The following is a 25,673-nucleotide window of genomic DNA, read 5'->3' as shown; positions in this document are numbered from 1 at the left end:
AAATACAAGGAGACACAGAATGTAGAGGGGTGGCTGTCCGAACCACTGCAGGAGGAAGCCTGTCACAGGACGCGCACTCCCACCACATCCTAGAAGGGACGTGGCTATGAAAGGTACAAGCCCATTTACGCAGTCACTGGGGGAATCACGGGATGGTGGGTTGAGAGGGACAGGGTGAAGCTGCAACTACTTGGGTGTGTGGGCAGTGATTGTTCAGGCGTATTCACATCCCGTTGTCTGCACCGGCATGTTCCTGGGGAATATAGGGAGCATTAAAGTAGAAGGCTACACAGGTGGTTATCACTGAAAACCTCTGATCGCAGACAAAAGTTGACAATCACAACAGCACCCTTTGATGATCCTGAGTCAACTCACTGGCACTTTCCCCTCCTCCACAATTCTCCCAGGGAAGGATCTTGCCTGAACCTTTGATTGTCCTCCTTGTTCCCTGAGGTCAGCATTCCACGAAGAACGGCCCAAGGCATCAGGAGGTTGGAAAACCCTAGAACAGAAACAGAGAAAGGTGTAAATGAGACTGAAAAAAGGCAGGTATGAAGCAACACTCTTGTTAAGCCTAAAACCGTACAATTAGAAGAAAAATAAAACAGAATACTAACACTACTTATCTTGGTACTGTGTCACTACCTACCTGTTTTGTATGTACATACCAAGGTGTCAACCTCTGACTCCGTTACAGTGCTGTTAGAAGTGGGATCAACTTGGCACGTCCTAGCGGACAGAGATGGAACTTACCATCACCTTGGACAATATGATTAGGCAGCTTACTGAGGGACGAAGACACCAGCAGTTAGTAGCGGAAGAGCAAACACAGGCTGCCCAACAAGATCAGGAGAATCCACAGAATGCACAGAACTCCAAAGCAATGGTCATGGCCAATAACCAGTTAGTGCATGAAACCACCCTACAAAAGCAAACAGAAACTACTGTCAGTGCCAACGTCCACCCCAACGTGCCAAGCTCTGCACTACAAAAATACCAAGTTGGGAAGATCCAGACACCATTTCTACTAATTTTGAACGTGTTGCTACTTCAGCCACGTGGCCTCATCAGCGTTGGAGTCGATACGTGGCTCCTGTACTCACAAGGGAACTCCAAACGGCATACCAGCCGGTGAACCCACAGAGAAGTACCCCCTATGACAAAGTAAAAGGAGCTATTATGACAGTGAACATTATTGAACCAAATTTAAAAAGGAGAAGTGAAAAAACCAGGATAATCCCCGGGCACTATTTTAAAGCATTCTAGATTTGAGAGTATGATGGCTCAAGCCTACGGCATCAACCATGGAAAAGATCATAAATAAAGTCCTTTTGAAACAATTTCTTGAGGGTCTTCCAGGGTCAACAAGGAATTGGATCAGGCAGCATCCTGATGTTACTGTACCCCTACCAAGTGACTTGGCCTATGCCTTCCATAGGTCACCTAAGTTTAGAGTATCCCATCCGAAGGATTCCGCTCTTCCCGGCTCTAGTTGGAAACCGATTCCCCCTCCTCGAAACCGCCCCCAAAACTCTCCAGGAAATGTGCAATATCCCACGTCCTTTTGGGGAAAGATTATTGGCAAGGGCCCCAGTGTTTTCAATGCACCCAGTGGTTTTACATTACACGTAACTGTCCCTAGAAGGTCCAGTCACCTGAGCCCCTGGAAATAGGCTTCTCCCAGAGAAGGGTCCTGTGGGCAGGAGGAAGTTCCCCTAAGTATGTAAAAGAAATGAGGGTCAACAATAGACCTACTATGGTTCTGGGGGACTTTGGGTGTGGACACTCAGTGATTAGCCCAGAAAGGGTTCTACCACAACAGTGGAAAAAGGGTGAAAGTGTAATAATGGGTGTACAAGGGGACTGTAAAACATACCCAGTTGCGGAGGTAGGGATAAACTGCAGGGGTTTGAGAAAGACTATAAGAGTAGGTGGTATTCCCGACTTAGCAGAAGAGCTGATTATGGGCACAGATTATCAGGATTTTCCAGTGTTATTGGATGCCACCAGTCTGCGGATCCTAACCAGGCTTGGCTGAGAGAAGCATCTTTCAATGCAGATATACTAGATGGGGGTAAGGACAACAAAAAAAGCTGAGCAGTAAAGAAAAATTTGAAAACAACAGACAGTTTAATCTCTTGAATAAAGCTAATGAGACTCCCCTTTCTCCCATAGTGGCTACTATGGAAACAACTTCGGAAGCTTCTGGGCCATTCAAAGAGAGAATCCTACTTTACAACAGGCATGGGACCAGGCTGTCCCTGCGGACTCAGACCAGGTAGGAATTTTCTTAGTGTGAAAAGGGGTTTGATCTACTGTGACGTAAGGCGCAATGGGGAAACACGCACCCAATTGTTAGTTCCTCTTCCATACCAAACACAAGTCCTCTAATTAGCCCATAGCCAAACAGGTGGGTGTCATCATGGCAGAGAGAAAACTGAAGAATATCTATTTTGGCGCTTTTAGCGTCCAGGAGTGTTTTCAGACATACGTAGATTCTGTAGCGCCTGTCCTCGTTGTCAAGTTATCAACTCCCCTCAGGTGGCCAAAGCCCCCTTAGGACCCTTGCCTATAATACAGTAGATATAAACTTCTCTCGGGTGTTATGGATCTAGTCAGTCCCCTGATTAACTCCTCTAGAGGGTATCAAAACATACTAGTCCTGGTAGATTACGCTACCCAATAACCAGAGGCGATGCCCCTAAACAATATGACTACCCAGACAGTAGCCCAGGTTATGATTGAGTTTTTCTCAATTGTGGGTTTCCCCAAAGAATTGCTTACAGATCAAGGCACCCCCTTTATGTCAAGGATATTGTCTCAAATATGCCACTTACTCAGTATCAAACATATCAGAACCTCAGTATATCACCCCCAGACAGACAGCTTGGTGGAGCGATATAACAGAACAATCAAAACAGTTCTAAAACAAAATTTAAATTGTATGCTGGTCGGGACTGGGATAAGAAACTGCCCCTGGTTCTCTATGCCATCCGCTCCCATTACCTGACTTCCACATGACACAGTCCCTTTGAATTAGTCTTTGGTAGGGAGCCATGCATCCTGCACGATATATCAACCAAACAGTGCGAAGAGGAGGAAGACAAAGGGAGAGATATTTTGGAGTACACCTGTACATTAAAAGATAGGATACACACACTGTGGGAAGAGGTCAGAGTCCATATGGAAAAAGCACATCTATTGAAAGAATGGGAGGAAGGTGAGAAGCCCCAGCAGGGACCCATACTACTCTCTTAGTAACCAAGGGCTGACCCCTTGACGTTACCTTTCTTTCGCAAGGGGATTTGTGAAAAGCAGTTCCTGAACATTGGGTAAACACTGACCAGGGAGCTGAGAAGACAAACAGAAGGCCTGTTCCAAAGAAACCAAGATGTCTTTTCACTGGAACCAGGCCGAATAGCACCAGCCCAATATGATATCCAAACAGAGAAAGGTAAAATTGTACGTTTCAGACCTGACCATGTCCCACAAACCAGACCCCAAGCTGCAGAAAACAAGGTAGCCAGAAAGCTGGAAGGCGACATCATTGAACCCTCCAGTAGCCCTTGGTGCTCTCTGGTCATGCTGGTGCCTAAACCCAATGGTTCTATACTTTTTTGCATCAATTTCCTCCAACTGAATAACATTTCAGAATTTGACCCCACCCGATGCCCCGGTGGATGAACTCATTCAGAGATCAGGTAAGGCCCGATATCTCATCACTCTAGATCTCACAAAAGGCTATTGGCAGATACCCTTCAGGCGGTAGCGGCAGGAACCACAGGAGGCAACGAGGCATACCCCGGGGAAACGACCGAGAGCGAGCAAACGGAAACACCAGTGACGCCACTACCTGGACACAGAAGAAGCTAATAAGGAGGCAAGACTCCTATAACGTGCGACCAGAGCAGGGTGAGGAGGAGCGAGGACACCAAGAGCAGAAAGGACTAGAGTGACTGGAAAAGCATGGGAAGCCAGAATACAGGGAGATGTGGAGAAGGGAGGCTGTTTGAACCACTGCAGCAGGAAGCCTGTTACAGGACGCACACTCCTGCAACGTCCCAGGAGGGATGTGGCTACCAAAGGTACTGGCCCGTTTATGTGGTCACGGGGGGAATTGCAGGATAGCGGGCTGAGAGGGATGCGGTGAAGCTGAAACTACAGGGGCATGCGGGCAGTGATTCTTCCGACTCATTCACATACAGCTGTTGGCACCTGCACGTTCCTCTGGAATATAGGGAGCACTGAGTGAGCATATGTTAAAGCGGAAGGCTACACAGACGGTTATCGCTGAAAACCTCAGATCACACACAAAAGGTGACAATTACAAGAACACCCTTTGATGATCCTGAGTCCCCTCACTGGCACTTTCCCCTCTCCCAGAAAGGTTCTTGCCTGAACCTTTGTTTGTTTCTTTGTTCCCCGAGGTCTGCATTCCACGAAGAACAGGCCAAGGCATCAGGAGGTTAGAAAAACCTAGAGTGTAGACGAGACTGAAAGAAGGTGGGTGTGAAGCAACACTCTTGTAAAGCCTAAAACCGTACAATTAGAAGAAAAATGAAACAGAATACTGACACTAATTACCTTGGTCCTGTGTCACTACCTACCTGTTTTGTCTGTACATACCAAGGTGTTGAGCTCTGTCTCCGCTCCACTCCAATCTACCCCACTCCACTTCAGTCTACTCCATTCCATTGTAATCTACTTCACTCCACCCCAATTCAATTTACTCTACTCCTGTCTATCATATTCCAATCTACTCAACTCCACTCCAATCTACCCAACCCCACTTCAGTCTACCCCACTCTACTCCATTCTACTCTACAATAGTCCAGCCAATCTACCCCACTCAACTCCAGTCTACACCAATCCACTCCACCCCAGTGCACTCTTCCCCAACCTACTTCACTCCAATCCACCTCAATATATGCCACTCTACTCTACCCCAATCTACCTGCCTCCTATCTACCCCATCCACCTTCCTCCTACCTACCCCACTCCATTCTACCCCACTCTACCCCACGCCACTCTGTGCCAATCTACTCCACTCCACTCTACCCAAATCTACCCCACTCCAATCTGCTCCACCCCACCTACTCCACAACACTAAACTTAAGCCACGCTGAGCAGCCTCCACACTGGTGTAAAACATGGCTAAAACACATTGCCAAAACCAATAGCTCTTACACAGGCGAGACCTATTGGCTCACTAATGCTCCTTTACATAAATAAATTATTTATAACCCCTTGTCAATTTTTACTGGAAATTACAGCTATTCATCAGATTACCTTGCTACCTGTCTGAACGAAGAGTGTGTATTAATACACACAAAAGTAAGAACATTTCAAGATAAGAATGGGTGCTAAATAATATGCAGCTGCAGGTGAAGGAAATGATTGTGTGTTGAGGAGAGTATTGGACAAGGATCAACCGAATATTGGTGCTTCACTTAGTTAGATATCCCAAATAAGCTAATTACCCCTCTGGTAACGAACATTTAGGTCAAATCTGAAAATTGTCAATGTGAAAACAGTAATGAACAGTTAACATTTGTATTGGTTCATAAAACATTTAGGTTTAAGTGGTCCCTTAGCAGATCACATTATTGCAAAAGTGTTCCTTTATTGCTGTTTTTATTGCCTACTCTTTCAGTCACTTGGCTCCAAATAAGCAAGCCTCCAAGGGCTTAAACCAGAAATCTTGGTAACAGCAAACACAGTGCTTCAAGTTTTACTTCGGACTTCCATCTGCATCCATGGTCCACTTGGTGGAGGCCATCATGTACAGGTCACCAGGGAAACCTCTAACTGTTTTTTCAGTCAGACATGTTTCAGGCATGGTTCAGTACTGGAACTCCATCCAAAATCCATCATGAAGGCAGTATATGTTGAGCCCAAGATAGTTTACTCCATTTGCACAGGTGACATCTGGCAAGTGGGAAACATGCTTGCTGCATTCAAAATGTTTGCATCTTACCCCTTATGTTAGATGGGCAGAGCTTAAAACACTATGCTGTAAAACTATGAGGTAAAGGTAAAGATGAGACAGAAACCTCAGATTCTCTTGTCTGTTGAGAAAAATATTGTTTTTTTCTATCAACATTTTGAAACTCTGGGAGAGATCTTAATTTAAGTTGCCCCATCACTCCTACAGTCCAGAAAGGGGCATCTTCTTTCTCCGCCTTGCCAATCAAAGGCTTAATTTCACATGCAAAGCTTTGACACAAGCACCGTTAGCAACGCAGTGCTAAAAATAGCTTATCAGACACACTTTATACTAGAGGGAGGTTCAGTCATTTTTAGAAGCAGCCAGTGTAAAAGAAAATGTAAATTAGCTTGGTTGAAACAATGATACTAATCTATGCTTTTTTATCTTTTTAGAATGTTTTAAGCTCTCCAAGCTGGCTAACTCTCAACAACCAGACTATATATGAGGAATCTTGCCATAATGATCTGCAGTTGCAAAAGAGGACTCTGCATTTGGGAACACACAAAAGAGTTGCTTGTTTTGTTGCCTTTTTTCAATTTTTTATTCTGTTTGCTTACTTTCAATGTTATCTTGTACAGTGTCCTATTCCTCTTTGCGGCCAAGCACGTGCTTTGGCTAAATAAAGCTAACAGTAGCAAGTTATATCAGATCCATTTTATTCCAGCCAATTCTTTGTTCGGTGTATTGCCACAGGTCACTGTATTAAAACTTAGGGTAAAGCCTTTTACCTCAAATGAAGGCAAGACACAATAAGTATGGGGAAATTTCACAAGTTGCAAGTCTACTGCTCAATGCAAATTGCATTCTTGCCATTTCTCACAAATTCATTTTATATCTCTCTCCACCTTGGTTAAAGAAAGAACTTGTATTAAACCCAAACACAGTTTTCTTTTTTACAGGGTCGCAGTGCTTCACCCACTTTTTAATTTCAAATTTGTGTTTTTAAATTACTCTTGAGGAATTATGCATGAGTAAAATGGCATTCGGAGAATGTACTTGCGTCACAGAGTTTTCAAGTAATTATCTAACCCTAATTCACTATTTAAACACTTCAATGTGGTCTACAAGCATCCACAACACTGCATGGAATCATTGAGAAGTAATCACCATTCATAACCAAGAGTACCCACCGAGTTGATACTCTTGGTTGTTATGATTGGGGATTATTTCTGAATTATTCCAATGGGTACTCTTGGTTGTTATGCATTGATTAGGGGATGAAGCCTAATGTGTTTCCACACTCCCTGTGAGTATATTAACTGTGTTCCCCATTTATCATCTAAAAGTAATTCATTTTGAAGTTGTCATGAAATCATACTGGAGTAATCTACATTCATTCTGAAGATGTTAGGAAATCATACAGGAGTTATCCACAATAATCCTGCTGTTGTCCTTAAATCTTCCTAGAGAAATTCACACTCATCCTGAAGTTGTCAATTAGTATTCCTTGAGCAATACAAGTTAATCACGCATTTTCACATGAAGTAATCAGGACACCATCCTGGAGTAGTTTTTGTGACGACTCTGGAGTCACCTCATTTAAATATTTAGTCCTATACACATACTTCCGGATCACTTGGGATGACTTCCCCAGATAATTACATGAATAACCCAGCTGAAGTCATGGGACGGCTCCAGAATGGCTCTAAGATGATCTTCCTTTTTGACTTGGGGGTGTGATAGTAAGATAAAAGTGAAAGAAACTATTGACTACGATCATACAATTTGGTAAAGTGGGGAAGCTTAATCCCCATATGGTTTCACATTGTGCAATTCAGCCACTAATTGTATTGCTTCAATACCCACCTTACTATCACTGAGCCCCCTCCTACCCTCACAAAAAAAAAAAAGCGGCCAGCCTGCTGGCAACAGTGCGGCCCTCGGTCGCATCACAGACTAACCGTTGTGGCCCCTGGGACAATGTTTGTGAGTATCAATGAATTTTATGACAAGACCGGAGGCTCTTATTATGCTTACTTTTCCTGCTTTATTTACAATAGCAGCTGCAGTCAAGAACAATAACCAATCCCATAAGAGTAGCAGAACAAGCTATCAATGGGAAACAAAGAGGTAGAAAGGGACAATCAGGGTGCAATACACTTAAAGAAAGATATACCAAACTTGACTGCAAGCAGCCCTCTTATCTTGCTGCTCGCAGTCAAGATAAGTGTATCTTTTTGCGTTCTATCTATTTGACAAAATGATTAATGTTTATAGTGTTCTCCTTGTATTATTTTTATTGTAATTTTGCAGCGCCTTCATGCGCGCTCCCTGGTTTACTCCATTTCACTTAACATTGCCCTTTTCCCCGTTCTTACTGCTTATCAGTCGACTAGACCGTTTGGCTCGCGCTCACCACGCTTTTGCTCTCTTCCTCGTCCAACGTTCTACTACAGACACCTTCTCTCACTCGCGTCTGTCGCACTTTGGCTTATCGCGTCCTATTCCTCTGGAAACGTGATGCATTTAAAAGCTATTTTTAGCTTTCCTCACCCGGACTTCTCTTCGCTCCTTCCGGTTCTTCTCTGTGCTCACCGCCCTTCATTAAAGACCACCCGGAGGCGTGGCATTCCATATTTCAGCCGTTTGGTTGGCAAAGACTTTGTGAGTCATACACACCACCTCATAAACCCTCCCTCTCCAAATGTAACCCCTTTTTTACCAGTTTCTTCTTGTTTTTCCAACAAAATGGATTTTTCCTCATTTTTTGCAGGAAACAATGATTCTGAAGAGGCCTTTTCAGATAATCTGAATAAATGTATTCAATCCTCAGTGGCAAAGGCAGTTTCTGCCTCTATGTCTAAATTTTCAAAACAAATTGAGAATACTGTTTCATCCTGTCTGTCACAATCGCAAATGGCCCAGTCTGCAGGGGAAAGGAGAAAGCGCGAGGCCTCCGAGGCTTCTATTACTAATCAGTCCAATGCCTCTTCTGCGTTATTGAGCACTGAGTCTAACTCACACAGGACGGAGGACGGAGTTCCTCACAGGCCTCCTATCTCGGAGGGGAAAGATTCTTTGGGTTCAAAGAGTAAGGCAAAAACAAAACATTTACTCACAACCCATTAGATTGTGATAGAGAATATAAACGACACTGATGATGACATGGATGATATTGAGTCCGATAAAGATTTAGACAATATCAGTAATTCTGATTTTTGGACTGGGCCTCCTCCCAAAAAAGTCAAACCAGCGTCAAGTGGTCAACTTTCTACTCCCCTGTTAGACGCTGAAGGCAATCCTATGTTCGATCCCAAGTTAATCCATCACCCTAATTCCACGGAATGGCTGCCTTCTGATCACGTCGCAGAATATATTACAGCCAAATTACGACTTCCACTAGATAAACAAGTGCGCTGCAAACTCTGTTCCGAATGCCCTAGGACCTCTCTTCCTCCACACATTACTTCCACTCCATCCATCGACCCGTCCATGATAACCTTCTTCTCCAAGTTCGGGAAAGATCCATGTAAAGGGGTAGACAGAGCTTGGTAAGTCTGCCAGGACAAAGTCCTAGACATAGTAGGTCCTTTAGCCCGTATTTTTGACATGGTGGAATCTGCCAGATTGAATAATGACTCTATTGATCCGGAAGAACTCTCCCTCTGGATTCAACGAGCCTTCTGTCTTCTTGGCAACGCCAACTCTGCCAGGACTCACGAACAAAAAAAAGGACTTCTTCTTAAATTGGACCCTAAACTGGCAAACCTTGCCGCTATGGATCCAGGTCCTAAAGCAGACAGACTTCTATTTGGAGATTCCTTTATTAAGGAACTAAGCAGATAAGTCACAACCTTCGCTTCTTTAGATGAAGAGCAACAATCTCTCAAAAAGGTTTTTAATGCGGTGGGTTTTTGCAAAGGGCCGGAAGAGGAAGGGGTCGCTTTACCGGCTGGTATGCCAGATATCAAAGCTACAGAGGCTCCTTTAATACACAACAACAAGACTTCCGTCCGCAATTCTATCCCCAACGATCCAGAGGCTTCAGGGGCAGGAACCAGCGAAACTCCAAATCCTTTACTCCCACAGGTAAGCCAACTTTGTGGCCATCTTTCTTTAGGGGGTCGTCTAAATGTTTTTGTCCACAGGTGGAAAGAGATTACTTCAGACCCTTGGGTTTTCAACACTGTCAAAGGTTACTTAATAGAGTTCTAGGACACCCCCTTTCAATTGTCCCGTCCTCTTCCTCTTGAATTCTCAACCGACATGGCAGCCCTTGTCTCCTATGAAATCCAAGCCCTTCTCCGCAAGCGAGCCATTCAACCTGTCCAACCCCATCACTCAAGTTTCATAAGTTCCATATTTCTAGTAGTCAGAAAAAACTGAAAAAATCAGGCCAGTTATAAATCTCACACAGTTCAATCAATTTGTTGTTTATTGCCATTTCAAAATGGAAACAATTCTGCATCTCAGAGATTCTCTACTATTGAACGACTGGATGGTCCGTCTAGACCTTCAAGACGCTTATTTAACAGTACCCATTCATTACTCTCACAAGAAATTTCTTCAGTTCCAATGGCTCCACCAAACCTATCAGTTCACTTGCCTACCTTTCGGTCTTTCTTCAGCTCCCTGGTGTTTCACCAAGTTAATGAAACCAGTTGTAGCCCATCTCAGAGCTCAAGTATTCAGATTAATAATATACCTAGATGACATCCTTCTTATGCATCAAAACATGTCCACTCTTCGCTCTCAACTATCTTACACCATTTCTCTCCTTTCAGATCTAGGTTTCGTAATCAACAATGAAAAATCTGTCCTCAATCCATCGCAAACCACGGAATTCCTAGGATTTCTAGTGAATTCTGTTCAAGGCACTCTTCAACTCCCAGACTCAAAAATAAAATCCATCAAATCAGAGATAATCCTCTCCTTACGGCAGACTTTTCTCTAAGGTCTCTTGCAAGAATTGTAGGTCTTCCTTCCTCCTCGATTTAAGCGATCTTCTCAGGCCCCCTCCATTACCAAGCACTCCAGAGAATAGAGATTCAGCATCTGCGCAAGGGTCTTGCTTATTAAGATTCCATCCTCCTCGATCACGAATCCTGTACAGAACTTCAATGGTGGCTAGATCACCTGGAAGCCTGCAACGGCAGGACTATCTTTGCATCAGCCCCAGATCTTGTGTTAGAATCCGATGCAAGTCTAACAGGTTGGGCGCAAGGTGTGGTCAAATATCGACTGGAGTCACACGGTCATCTCAGGAGTCTTCATTGCACATCAACTGTTTAGAGATGCTTGCAGGCTCCTTTGCAATCAGAAGCTTTACCAAGGACAAGGTTCACTGCTCAGTCCTCCTCCGAATGGACAACTTCTCCGTGGTCAAATACATAAACCATCTTGGCGGTACCAAATCCAAACCTCTAGCCGAATTAGCCAAAAGCTTCTGGGAATTCTGCCTTCACTGAAAAATCCCAGGTCAAGCAGAATATTTGCCAGGTTCTCCCAGCTCAGTGGCAGATTGGTACTCGCGTCATTTCTCCGGCGATTGGAATCTTCATTCTTCTGTTTTCAATCTGATCCTTAGCAAATGAAGTCCCTTTCAAATAGATCTCTTTGCGTCTCGTCTCAACTCGCAACTCCCTCATTTCTTTAGTTGGAGACCAGATACTCAGGCACTAGCTACCGATGCTTTTCTGTAAGATTGGTCTCACTCAACAAATTATGCATTCCCTCCTTTCGTTATGATCAACAGGGTCCTTGCACAAGTACGCCGTTAGAAAGCCACTGTAGTACTAATAGTCGCATTTTGGCAGTCCCAAGTTTGGTATCCTCCACTTCTCGAATTATCAATCGACTTCCCCGTCCTTCTCCCCTCCATCCCATCTCTTCTCCTCAATCCCCAAGATCTTCCTCACAATCTGATCCTCAACAAATCTCTCCTTCTATCAGCTTGGAAAGTGTCAGGTCTTCTTCATCCTATCCAGGAATTTCACTCAAAGCTTCAACCTATATTAACAACTCCTGGGCCCCAGTTACATCCAAAGCTTACATGTCCGCCTGGGCTATCTGGTCCAGCTGGAGTCTGGGAAAATCTAGTGATCCCTTTTCAGAAGTTCTAAGCTTAATAGCTAACTTTCTTGCTTCCCAAGCTAGCACTGGTAAATCCTACAGGACTATCAACCTGTATTGGTCAGCCATTTCCCTTCATCATCCTTTCATAAACGGTAAATCTGTAGGCGAACATCCTATTATTTGTCGACTATTAAAGGGAGTAACATTTTCCAATCCTCCTCTTCCTAAATATACTGTTATAGGATGTTAACCTTGTTTTACAAATGTTTCTATCTTGGCAAGATAATGACTTGTTTTCTCTAAAAATGCTTCCTGCTAAGTTAACAATGTTGCTATGCCTAGTCTCTATTAAACGTCTTTCTGATGTCAAAGCTCTTGATACTTCTGATTGCCACTTTACCCCTACAGGCGTTCTTTTCAATGTTTGTAGACGTACAAAAACTAATATCTCTTCTGTGTTCTATCCATTTTTCCCCAAATATCCAAAGCTATGTGTGGGTAACTGTTTAAAAGTGTATGAACAAAAGACTATTGATCTCAGAACATCTTCAGGCACCCAACTTTTAATTTCCTTCAGGAAACCCTATAAACCAGTTTCTTCCCCTACTTTGGCTCGTTGGGTCAAATGGATTATATCACTTGCAGGTATTGACACCTCCAAATTTGGAGCCCATTCTGCTCGAGGGGCTATGGCGTCAAAAGCCTTCTGGGCCGGTTCCCGTTTAGAAGACATTCTGAGATCAGCAGATTGGTCAAATGATGTTACATTTCGTACCTTTTATTGTAAACCTGTTAATACTGCATCTTCAGTAGTAATTGATATGCTTTAAACAAGCATAATAGGAGCCTCCGGACTTGTCATAAAATGTAGATTTTCCAAATAATTTATGATGGAAAGTCTTAATTTTATTAAAGACACGGAGGCGAGTATTATCCCACCGCATTTACTCTAACTTTGTTTTTCATATTCCCCCCCCCCTTAGTCTCTACCAACGCTCCAGCGACTACCTCTGGTTAATGCACCGAGTCCATCTAACATCTCGAAGCTCACCTTTTACCAATCAACGTTCCCGTTGGATCATCATCCTCTTCACTCCATCAAGGATACGGCTTCATTTTCTCTTGACTGGCTTCAAGACTTGTTTGCTCTAATCTTGGCGACCTGTATAATTGCTTGCATATTTCCAATGTTTAAATCCTTCTATTGACTTTCTCACAGAAGAAAAGAGGGCTGCTTGCAATCAAGATTGCTATATCTTTAAGTGTATTGCGTCCTGATTGGCCCTTTCTACCTCTTTGTTTCCCATTGGTGGCTTTGTCTGCTACTCTTATGGGATTGGTTATTGTTCTTGACTGCAGCTGCTATTGTAAATAAAGCAGGAAAAGTAAACATAATACTCGCCTCCGTGTCCTTAATAAAATTACGACTTTCCATCATAAATTATTTGGAAAAGCTACATTATTCATTGTGAGTGGGAGAGTGGTCCTTCTTCCATGTCGGCGGGTGCTGTCCATTCTTTCCGCCTCCGTGAACAGTGGCAATATTTTAGTCCTATTTCTAGGTCTATGCCCTCTGTAAGTTCTTTGATTTCAGAAAATCTAGTCGGAGAAGATGCACTCCACATCACCCTCGAAGTTCACGGCAGTCGGTGATCCAAACCTAAATAACAAAGCTAGTATGCGACTACAGACGCAGCACAGCCAGACCCTGTCTTGTAGGAATCTAAGCATAAAATGTTCTATCCTGTCAATTGTGGATGTCATTGGACTACAACGAGGCCGCGCCTCTTCACTGTTTCGTGATACGAAAACCATACTAGATTGGAGTGTTTTAAAGACTTAACAAGAACGTTACATGTAAAAATCTCATGCCATTCAAGTGTGGCTCATTTGGTAAAATAATCACGTATGTACTGTATTTTAAGGTAATGGGTCAGTATTTCTTTTTCTTAAACATTATAAAGAATTATTGAAATTGGTTGAGTTGCCCTACAAACAACTGTTCCCATTTGGATTTACTACAGATACTTTGTTATACTATTTCCAACAATTTCTTCACCAGTCGCTCGCTGCCTGAAAGACGGACACTTATGCTCCTTTCCAAGATGGCAGTTACGGTTGCATGTCGCTAACGGGTGCTCTTCCAAGCAAGTCCTTCTTCTATGTCAGAAGCTCCGTCTCGGCCTCTTGGTCTGTTGTGCTTCGCTTCTGCTTAGGGGTTTCCAAAACGGAGGACCTTGGTAGCGACTCCCCGGGTGGGAAAGGGGAGTCATGGCACTCCCAATGGTGCCGATGGAGACGCAGTTGCAGAGCATCTTCGAGGAGGTGGTGGTGAGTCATTCACATTTCTAAGGCTACATCGCACCTATGGTGTCAGTGGCAGGAAACACCGCACATCTTGTGCTGACCCATTCTTGGGGGTAGTAGTTCATGTTGGCGGGGCATACATGTATTGAGAGGAGGCTCGACTCCTTTAAGTACCCCGTGCCTCATGCAGTGTAAGGCAATTTCGTGCGCTGCAAGAAGAAAGAATAAGTATTATTTCGACCAGAGGTGTAGGATACACCAAATGTCTGGGGTAGGGTTAGGGAGAGCCATGGGGACTTTCTGTTTACAAAATACAGTGCCTGTGATCTGCGTGCCGCAGTTTTCATAAACGTATACAGTTTCATAGTTATATAGTGGAATGGTATAAAAGACAAGCAAGTAGTCAGTTCGCTAGAATGTGTTACTAATATTATTTACACTTTACAAAGTAATTAGGAAATAGGCATAAAAACATGAACCTTGAGACTTCATGCACCAAGCAACCAAGGGTGGGAGGGGAAAAAAGGAAGACTAAACTAAAAACAATCTTTTTTACACATTATTAAATCTCAAAATGCAACTGCACTAACCAGTGCCATTCTATTTCTCATGATAAAATCCTGAACTTTAAACAGACCAAATATTTTCTTGTGTCATTCAATGTGTATGATAAACTATTTTGCCTTTGTCTGTATATTAACTGACTCCATCATCTCTTTTTGTATGTTGCATATAACATCACGATTCAGTCTTTTCTGGGACATAGTTGATATTAACCAAGTTTTTAGTTGGCGGAGACCAATGAAGCTTCTTTAAGCCTCAAAAAAGATACTGGAATAACTAAAAATATGTTGTAGCTTCTCGACCTATGCAAAGAAAGCTGTCTTGGAAGCGTTTCTCAGAGTATTTCTGCTAGCTCTGTGTCTGGGTCTGAAGACTGCTTAAACAGACTTGAGAGTATAGTTAACTGAGCTGAAAGTAGCAAATGGTCCATTTCTCAGTGTTGAGCAGTGGTCTATTGCGTGCATCTCTGAGCCTACTTTTAGGTTTCAGTCCATAATGCCTTCTGTACAGTAAGCCCTCGGATGCACATTGGATGTGTCTGTGTGTACTGGAGAGAGATGTTTTAGAAATGTGAAAAACCAGGTGTGCTAGCGCGTCTGGTCCTTAGTAAGTAAACTTACAAGGGGACGCTTGTAGGTCGATGGACCGTTTGATGCGCATGGAGTATCCTAGCTAGGCTAATGGTAGTCACACTAATAATTGATACGCAATTCGATAAACATTAGTCATCAACATGAATGAATTAGAAACAATAACACCCCATGACCCTCCCGTCATGAATAACCACAACTCACTATATGTTTTAGTGGTTTTATTCCCTGTTCGTTACAATAATAATTCATGAAAATCACTCAACATTATTCACGTCAGCAATCCGTATGAATTCATTAGAAGGCGCCAAAAACATAGTCTAACTAAAACTTGCATCAGAGCACATTCTAAAGCAGTAGCATAGGTCAATAATTGAATCAGGAATTAATAAGTCAACATGAGTAGCAGAGTTCAGCAAATCAGTTTGTCAGTCATTTGTCTCTGTTTGTCAATGTCATAAGGTAGGAGCCTCACCTAACTCCGATTAGCATCAGCATGTGGGACTTCATGCGAAAACAGTTTAGAACATGAATTTGGAAAATATCTAACTATGAGAAAAAAAACTATTAAACAGCGCAGTTGGTAACTAGAAAGGAAAGGCACAAAAGTTAATTCAGTCACATTGTCATATCTACCTATCCTCGGTATGGATCAGCAATAAGTCAGTCTTTGTCCTCAGGTCATCAATTGATCAGCATCACATCAGACTCTCTAGAGCTTGAACCCAATGACAGGATCTCGAATTGCCTTGGCATTTCACTCCATCCGTCTCATCTCACACATCATCTTCTCTCATCTGAAGTTTTCCCCCTTTGTCACGGCATTATATCAAAGTCGCCCACACTAGTCCCCCAATTCCTAATTGGTCAAATAATCACCAGTTATGACTCTGTCCAATTGCATATTTACTTCAAATCTATAAATGTTAATATTGTACAGTTCTCAGATTGTTAATTGGTTCACTTTGCGATGTTCTTATCATCCGGCACGTAAGGTATCGAAAATGTTTCATCTTTTTCTCCAGTCAGTGCCTCTATTGTTCAAGTCCTGGGAAAGTACGCTCTGAGCGCTTTACACAGTAGTTGATACATTCTGGTTTCCATCGTCTCCTGTCTGTCGGTTCATGCAGAGGTTTCAGCTAGACGATTTTTATTAAACAATGAGCAGTACATGGTTAGTCTGATTTGTCAGCATCTTTCATTTTAACGTTAATATTCAGCTTCTGTACGAGGCCTGGCAAAACTACGCCACGACTTTGGCTAAGTTAAGCTGTACAATATAATGCAAAACACAAGTTATATCTTTCAATATGTCATACTACTATGTTATTTCAGTAAGTTTTTCTTATATTTCATATATTCACTTTATTAGTACATTAGTTAATTTTGGTGATCGCTCTCCGAGGGCACATTTTCAAACATGCACATTATTTTCTATGTTAATCGTTTTCCTCCATTTTTCATTATTCTAAATACATAAACATTCATTAATACTTTTTAATTAATACATTTGCGCTATCAGGTGTGAAACCAACAGGTGCACTAAACTAGTATGTGAGATGTAAGTAAAAACAAGATGCTGTGTGTAACATTTGCTAAAACGAGAGGCTGTGTGTGTGTAAAAAGAACATACAAATTGGAAAAGCTTGCTGTGTGAAACACAGAGTACCTTAGTATGTGAGATGTTGAGAAAAGGAGAAATGTGGCACAGCCTTCACAGATGCTCATTGCGATTCACTATAGTGTAACATGCAAATATAAGGGCTACTTTTGAAGTCAGCATAGGCTTTAATTCAAAAAATCATTTGAAGCTTCAAGGTGTCAGAGTTTTTCTTTTTTGAAAGGGACTCTAAGGTTTTTACCAGTCCTGGAAAGATTTGCACTAAATACAGTCTGAATGTGTAGCATTAACATATTTTGTAAGCACTAAGGGGTAAATTTGTAACTTTTGATACAATGCAGCACTGCAAGCAAAGCTGCTTTCCTGTGTCAATAGGCAAGAGTAGTACCGCCCCATATCTATTACGATAAGGTGCAGTTTTTTTTCACACTCTGCACTGGCGTGTTTTGGCTGCCTTGTACCAGTGCACACAACCATGCCTTTTAGTGCATGGGTGGGTTGTGTGTGATGTCAAGTATATGGCTTGTAGTGGATGAACACGGTTGTAGTACAAAAACCATGCTTTAATAGAATTTAATATTTTTACCTCTGTATGTATGCTGGGAAGTAATGTAATTGCGTAAAGTTTGAAAAGGTGAGAGAAAAGAAAGCATTTCTCAAACCTTAGGCCTGTCTCGAGGAAGACCTTTTTTAGTAGATAAGGTTTTGCATTACAGACTATGGGTGACGATATGCAAATGCCCTTGTACAACCCATGGAATGTCTCGTTGCCGCAAAGTAGTGTGTAGCTCTACTTAACGCTACGAATGGCAGCTTTCCAATGTAAATCAGGATATGTCGGAAAGTAATTCCAGCACAATACTTTGTCCCAGGTTTACGTCACACCTTTTGTGTCATAAACCTGGTAAAAAAAAAAGTTACCAAATTTACCCCTGAGTCTTTCTGCAAGTTTTTTCTGTCAGTTTGCCTCGTGCTGTGTTTAGCATGTAATTCGTTTTTTAAATTGACATACAAATTCACAGTGCTTTTGCTCCCAAGCTAGGACCTCATAAGTCTAAAAACACACAAGTCTTTAGTCCCCAGTGCATCAACCAGTTATACACACAGATATGTGAAGTAATTGTTTAAACCAACTGAGCTTTACTCCCAGAACAATGCATTTGCAACAGATAAGTTTATCTTGCATTCATTTCTCATTTAAGGTGTCTGCAGTTATACTTTACATTCAGTTATTGACTATTGCCAGGGCCACTGGGATTATGAGGTGGAGAAATTATATGACAGCATTGATTTAGTAATGCACCAATAAATACTACATTATTCTGTATAATGCAGCACACTTTGTGATTTATTTGACGTTTCTACAAATCAACAAAGTCCGGGCTAAGGTTTTACCTCATTACTGCCAGTTTAACACCCAAAGGTTGTGCATATATAGGGGGTCATTACAACCCTGGCGGATGGCGGAGAACCGGCGGTAAGACCGCCAACAGGCTGGCGGTCTTACCTTGGTATAACCACCATGGTCATCGGCCGGTTCTCCGTCCCGACCGCCGGGCTGGAGACCTGGGTCTCCAGCCCGGCAGCCGTGACAATACCGCCGGCAGTATTTGGACCCGGCTTACCGCCGTGGATTTCCAGCGGTTTCAACCGCCATGAAATCCATGGCAGTAAGCACTATCAGTGCCACGGAATTCCTCCCCTGGCACTGATAGGGGTCTCCCCCAACCCCCACAACCACCCCGACTCCCTCCCCTACACCCCCCACCACCCCTGCCACCCCCCAAAGGTGGCAGGGCCCCCCTCCCCACCCGACCCCCAACATAACATTACTCACACACACCTGACACGCATGCATGCACCACCAACACACACACGCTCACACCCCGACATACATGCCTACATCCACACACAGTCACACGCACACCCACATTCAAACATACACGCACACATCCATACAGCCATACCCACACCCATACACGCACTCATTCCCATACACACAACACCCCGCTAGCATACACGCACCCACACACCCCCTCTACATACACACACACCCCCATGCACGCACACAACACACAACACCCCCCCCACCCCCCTCCCGTAACGGACGATTGACTTACCTGTTCCGTCGATCCTCCGGGAGGGGATGGGAGCTATGGGGGCAGCTCCGCCGACACCACACCGCCAACAGAACACCGCCACGGCGAATCACAGGATGTGATTCGGTGGGCGGTGTTCTGTTGGCGTGGCGGTGGAGCAACCTCCACTTCCCCGCCGCCCGCAAGTATGGCTGTTGGCGGCTCTCCGTCGGAATAATGACGGAGAGCAGCCAACAGTCATGATGCGGCAAACCGCCTGCACAGGCGGTCTTCCGCACGGCGGTCCCTTGGCGGTCTTGCAAAAAGACCGCCGAGGTCGTAATGACCCCTGTAGTGTCTGATTGTCAGAGTTGTGCTTTATCATGTTGCATCACTGTTCTTATGCATCAATTTGATGTGAAAAGTAGTGACAGAATGGTTGCTCTTGACTGATGCTAATGCATGGATGTATAAAATTGTTTGAGTGCCTTCTGTCCTATGTTATGATTGTTTTGACGTGAAACTGATGGTACCATCCTTTAGCGGTGCAAGTGATTCAAATAGTTAAAAGGCACAGAAGATCCCCCAATACCCCAAAGCAGCTTCAGTGGAATGGAAATGCAAAATGCATATTACACTTCAACAGGGTGTACAGCACCAGAAACACACTTTACTAAAGGCAATAATTAAATAGAATGAGAAGAGCGGAGGAACATGGAGGGGTGGACCTTTAAATAAAATCATTTATAGAACGAGATGACAGAATATAACTTTTTTCATTAAAGTTTCTGTTTAAGCAGTGCCTTATGTTATGAATGGTTCAAGGTACCAAGAAAATTAAGAAAACACTTCATTAACATGTGTATTCTAATGTCATAAATATTTAGGTAACTGCTCCTTTAGCCTCACAAAGGTGGGGAAAGCGCTATATAAATGGTAATATAATACAATACAACTCTCCCTTAGTTACATTTTAAAGGAAAGTCACATGGTCTCCCCTTTATAGTATTAAAAAGAGTTTGTCACTGTACTACTGTAGTGTATTTGTTAGGGGAGAGAGATATGATAATAGAGCCTTAGTTCCCTATTGGTCTGTACTCACCAAATCTTTAATTGATTCCTTGGAAGTGGGCTGAAGTGAGAGCGGAACCGCAAGTTATACAAGAAACAATAAAAAATCAAACCCTCCTTTATTTTTCAAAAGCCTTTGAAGGACTTGCGAGGTACTATGGGCAGCACACATATCATCTAAAAGAATTCCCTCTGTCATCAAAGCTGCTGCAGCCAAATTTGGCATTGCGTTCCTGGTTTTGTGGAAAAGACATGCTCAATTTAAATCAGCAGCCCCTGTTTATTCGTTTTTAAGTCTCCATGCTTTTAATGAACTGAAAAATGAATGTAGTTTAAACAGGGACTGCATCGTTGAACAACCTTGAAGTTCAAATAAATATCGACAGTGTGAAGCTGGACTTTGAAGCAGCAAGCAAGGTAGGGCTGAGAAAGGCCTTTTTTTTTTTTTTTGACCCCCTAAGTTCTTCCATCCTTGTCCCCCCGTGACACCCCCTTCAAAATCTTGCGATGATAAATTCCCCTGTGTTCCACACTCTTTCTAAGTCCATGATTCCACTGTTCCGAAAGAATGACGTTGCAGCCCCAATCATCAAGAATGGGGCTCATACACTAGGTCTGGTTGACAACCCGATTTCAAGCTGGTTATTAGCTCACCTTCATATAGAGTAGTTCTTGTTGGTGCAAGTGACTACTAAAAGTCTACCTACCACGTTGAAGCCCTACGGCATCATCCTTAGTGGGGAGTAGCAGATAAGGATGATACATTTTTCAGTTTTAATCTGTACTCCTTTTTTATGGTGTATAGTTGTAAATTGCATGTTTTAGTGAGGTCTGCTGGCATTGTAGTCATTTCTAATTTACTTAAAGCATTTTGCACTCTGTCATCAGCCATTCAAGCTATAATGGCCTGAACCACAGTTTTCCTGGATTCTGCCGACAGGAAGCACAATATTTTTCTCAGCATTTTCAGCAGTCCAAAACATTTTCCCTCAACCACCGAAATTCAGCAGTCAAAAGACAATTTATCATCCACCCAAATGCAGAGTTTCTTGACATTAGGTTTAACTTCCGGAACAGAGCGCTACTCCATGGGCCACCAGGCTGATGACCAGATATCAGCCTTGTTATTCAGAGTCAAAACCTCAGTTTTACCTACATTAAGCTTAAGGCAATTTGAGTCCATCCAATTTGTGACTTCAGCAAGGTAGAGACTTAAAGATTGGGCCATCTGGGTAGCATCTTTTTACAGTGTGATATAAGCTGTGTGTCATTAGAATATGACACAATCGAGAACCCAAAGCTCTCAATTACCACTGCTAGCGGGCGCACATAAACGTTAAACAAGGTTAGACTCAAAGAGAAGCCCTGTGACACCCCTTGCTTCAGCGGGAGCACCCTTGACTGATTGGGCCACTGTGTCACCTGAAAGGTGAGTCCTTGCAAAAAAGACACAACCTACCGCAAAGCTTTGTGTCCTATCCCAGAATCTCCAACAAATTGTTATGGCACACAGTATCAAACGTGGCAATAAAATGTGCATGTTCTTTGTCGTTAAAATAGAAAAGTATTGTGAATTAGTTTTAAGTGTCAGGCTTGCTGGTCATTATATTGTTCTGTGGCTAACAGAATATGACAAGGGTGAAGGCTCCAGCCTGTTTTGGCAGAAATGCAATTGTTCTGATATTGTTCTGTTTACGCACTGCCTCCTCTGCAGCCTGTTGTGCAAAGAGAATGAGTTAATGTAAGGAAATGCCTCCTTGGCATGGTTACCCCCTGACTTTTTGCCTTTGCTGATGCTATGTTTTGATTTGAAAGTGTGCTGAGGCCTGCTAACCAGGCCCCAGCACCAGTGTTCTTTCCCTAACTTGTACTTTTGTTTTACACAATTGTCACACCCTGGCATCCAGGTAAGTCCCTTGTAACTGGTACCCCTGGTACCAAGGGCCCTGATGCCAGGGAAGGTCTCTAAGGGCTGCAGCATAGCTTATGCCACCCTGGGGACCCCTCACTCAGCACAGACACACTGCTTGCCAGCTTGTGTGTGCTGGTGAGGACAAAACGAGTAAGTCGACATGGCACTCCCCTCAGGGTGCCATGCCAACCTCACACTGCCTATGCAGTATAGATAAGTCACCCCTCTAGCAGGCCTTACAGCCCTAAGGCAGGGTGCACTATACCATAGGTGAGGGCACCAGTGCATGAGCACTGTGCCCCTACAGTGTCTAAGCAAAACCTTAGACATTGTAAGTGCAGGGTAGCCATAAGAGTATATGGTCTGGGAGTCTGTCAAACACGAACTCCACAGCACCATAATGGCTACACTGAAAACTGGGAAGTTTGGTATCAAACTTCTCAGCACAATAAATGCACACTGATGCCAGTGTACATTTTATTGTGAAATACACCCCAGAGGGAACCTTAGAGGTGCCCCCTGAAACCTTAACCAACTACCCGTGTAGGCTGACTGGTTTTAGCAGCCTGCCACACTCGAGACATGTTGCTGGCCACATAGGGAAAGTGCCTTTGTCACTCTGTGGCCAGTAACAAAGCCTGCACTGGGTGGGGATGCTATCACCTCCCCCAGGCAGGAGCTGTAACACCTGGCGGTGAGCCTCAAAGGCTCACCCCTTTGTGCCAGCACCGCAGGACACTCCAGCTAGTGGAGTTGCCCGCCCCCTCCGGCCACGGCCCCCACTTTTGGCGGCAAGGCCGGAGGAATTGATGAGAAAAACAAGGAGTCGTCAATGGCCAGTCAGGACAGCCTCTAAGGTGTCCTGAGCTGAAGTGACTCTAACTTTTAGAAATCCTCCATCTTGTAGATGGAGGATTCCCCCAATAGGGATAGGAATGTGACCCCCCCCCCCTTGGGAGGAGGCACAAAGAGGGTGTACCCACCCTCAGGGCTAGTAGCCATTGGCTACTAACCCCCCAGACCTAAACACGCCCTTAAATTTAGTATTTAAGGGCTTCCCTGAACCTAAGAATTGAGATTCCTGCAACTTACAGAAGAGGACTGCTGAGCTGAAAACCCCTGCAGAAGAAGAAAGAAGACACCAACTGCTTTGGCCCCAGTCCTACCGGCCTGTCTCCTGCTTTCAGAAGAAAACTGCTCCAGCGACGCTTTCCCTGGGACCAGCAACCTCTGAATCCTCAGAGGACTGCCCTGCTTCCAAGAGACCAAGAAACTCCCGAGAACAGCGGCCCTGTTCAACAAAGACTGCAACTTTGTATCCAGAGGAGCAGATTTAAAGACCCCTGCAATCCCCGCAAGAAGCGTGAGACTTGCAACACTGCACCTGGCGACCCCGACTCGACTGGTGGAGAACCAACACCTCAGGGAGGACCCTCCAACGACTCCGAGACTGAGTAACCAAAGTTGTCCCCCCTGAGCCCCCACAGCGACGCCTGCAGAGGGAATCCCGAGGCTCCCCCTGACCGCGACTGCCTGACTCTAAAATCCCGACGGCTGGAAAAGACCCTGCACCCGCAGCCCCCAGCACCTGAAGGATCGGAACTTCAGCGCACGAGTGACCCCCAGGAGGCCCTCTCCCTTGCCCAGATGGTGGCTACCCCGAGGAGCCCCCCCCTTGCCTGCCTGCACCGCTGAAGAGACCCCTTGGTCTCTCATTGAAATCCATTGGAAACCCGACGCGTGTTTGCACACTGCACCAGGCCGCCCCAATGCCGCTGAGGGTGTACTTTTTGTGTGAGCTTGTGTGTCCCCCGGTGCCCTACAAAACCCCCCTGGTCTGCCCTCCGAAGACGTGGGTACTTACCTGCTGGCAGACTGGAACCGGGGCACCCCCTTCTCTCCATTGAAGCCTATGCGTTTTGGGCACCACTTTGAACTCTGCACCTGACCGGCCCTGAGCTGCTGGTGTGGTAACTTTGGGGTTGCTCTGAACCCCCAACGGTGGGCTACCTTGGACCCAAACCTGAGACTTGTAAGTGATTTACTTACCTGACAAAACTAACAAAAACTTACCTCCCCCAGGAACTGTGAAAATTGCAGTGTGTCCACTTTTAAAACATCTTATTGTGTTTTATGTGAAAAGTATACATGCTAATGTAATGATTCAAAGTTCCTAAAGTACTTACCTGCAATACCTTTCAAATGAGATATTACATGTAGAATTTGAACCTGTGGTTCTTAAAATAAACTAAGAAAATATATTTTTTCTATAACAAAACCTATTGGCTGGATTTGTCTCTGAGTGTGTGTTCCTCATTTATTGCCTGCGTGTATGTACAACAAATGCTTAACACTACTCCTTTGATAAGCCTACTGCTCGACCACACTACCACAAAATAGAGCATTAGTATTATCTCTTTTTGCCACTATCTTACCTCTAAGGGGAACCCTTGGACTCTGTGCATACTATTCCTTACTTTGAAATAGTGCATACAGAGCCAACTTCCTACAGTTAATGTAATATATTTTGAAGTTATTTTCCTTGTGGTGGAAAATTACGTGAGTGTAATTAATACTCATCAGAAAATGTGTATTTTAAAGCTACATCTGTCCAGGCGGAACGCAGGAGACACTGTGTTAATTTTCATTTAATATTTCAGTTCTGGGGCATTTTGTTGACAGAATGTTGTGTACTAAATATGTCATAATATTTTTTCTGTATATATTAATTGTTTAAATTGTTCCAAACCCTATAACAAAACTCAAATTTATTGGCAAGTGTATCATATTTGAGCTCATTTTATAGAAGCACACTTTACAGGCACTGATCAAACTATGTTGTTCTTGTTGTGAGTGCAGAAAACTCTCATGCTCTGGGTTATGATTTGTCTATTTGATTATGCTGTATTGATTTGGCTTGCATATTGCATATGTTGTTTAAGAGATAAGAGTAGAAGGTGGCATTTGCTTTGAGCATGTGGACTGTGGAAGCCCATGGCCATAACTTTCATACCCTCCTCTCTGCCACAGCAACAAGAAAGAGCTGCAGGAGCCCCTAAATTAGCTGAACCTAATTAGCCTAATCACATGAAAAGGGACATTTTCCTGTTCTCTTAGAGAGAGGCCGTGTTAGTTACCCATCTGAAGCTTGGATGGCCGCAAAACGACCATTTCTCCTGTAGACCCATGGCAATCCTAAATTTCGAATTATAAGATAGAGTAAAGTCCTGGTCGCTTGAATACTCCCACGTGCCCTGCAGCTAATCCACCCTGATCAAAATTGACTCATTCCCTCTAGAAGCACCTCTCTTAATCTACATTGGCTCTACAGAATCCTTGATGTGTCTCATCAAACATGGCCGAGATTCATGGCACCTAGCCTAGATCTCGAAAAGGCATTCATCTTTGAGAAGTCAATTGTTGTTTGGATTTGGCCTCCGAGTCATGCGGCTGATAGGAATACTTTACTCTGACTCTACAAGACAAGTCAGAGTCTGTAAATCCATTTCTCCCCACTTTGATGTAG

General features: G+C 43.7%; 1 protein-coding gene and 1 long non-coding RNA gene across 4 annotated transcripts in view; one reads left to right on the top strand and one right to left on the bottom strand.

Annotated features, from left to right (window-relative positions):
• The window catches only part of LOC138297341 (uncharacterized), a 28,878-nt gene extending 15,168 nt beyond the window's left edge, over window positions 1-13,710 (bottom strand). The window contains exons 1-2 of the long non-coding RNA XR_011204038.1: window positions 13,056-13,710; window positions 376-502 (exon numbers count right to left, since the gene is read on the bottom strand). This is a non-coding gene — a long non-coding RNA (uncharacterized lncRNA). The remainder of the gene's footprint in view (window positions 1-375; window positions 503-13,055) is intronic.
• A 456-nt stretch (window positions 13,711-14,166) lies between these two features.
• MED23 (mediator complex subunit 23) overlaps window positions 14,167-25,673 on the top strand; it is a 409,061-nt gene continuing 397,554 nt past the window's right edge. For all 3 annotated transcript variants that reach the window (XM_069235159.1, XM_069235158.1, XM_069235157.1), the window contains exon 1: window positions 14,167-14,335. In XM_069235159.1, coding sequence (XP_069091260.1) covers window positions 14,276-14,335 — 60 coding nt within the window. In that variant the 5' untranslated portion in view covers window positions 14,167-14,275. The remainder of the gene's footprint in view (window positions 14,336-25,673) is intronic.

This window comes from Pleurodeles waltl, chromosome 5, assembly GCF_031143425.1.
Source record: "Pleurodeles waltl isolate 20211129_DDA chromosome 5, aPleWal1.hap1.20221129, whole genome shotgun sequence".
NCBI classification, from domain to species: domain Eukaryota; kingdom Metazoa; phylum Chordata; class Amphibia; order Caudata; family Salamandridae; genus Pleurodeles; species Pleurodeles waltl.
Note: the sequence above shows the minus strand (reverse complement) of the source record. Positions and strands in the feature narration are given on the sequence as shown.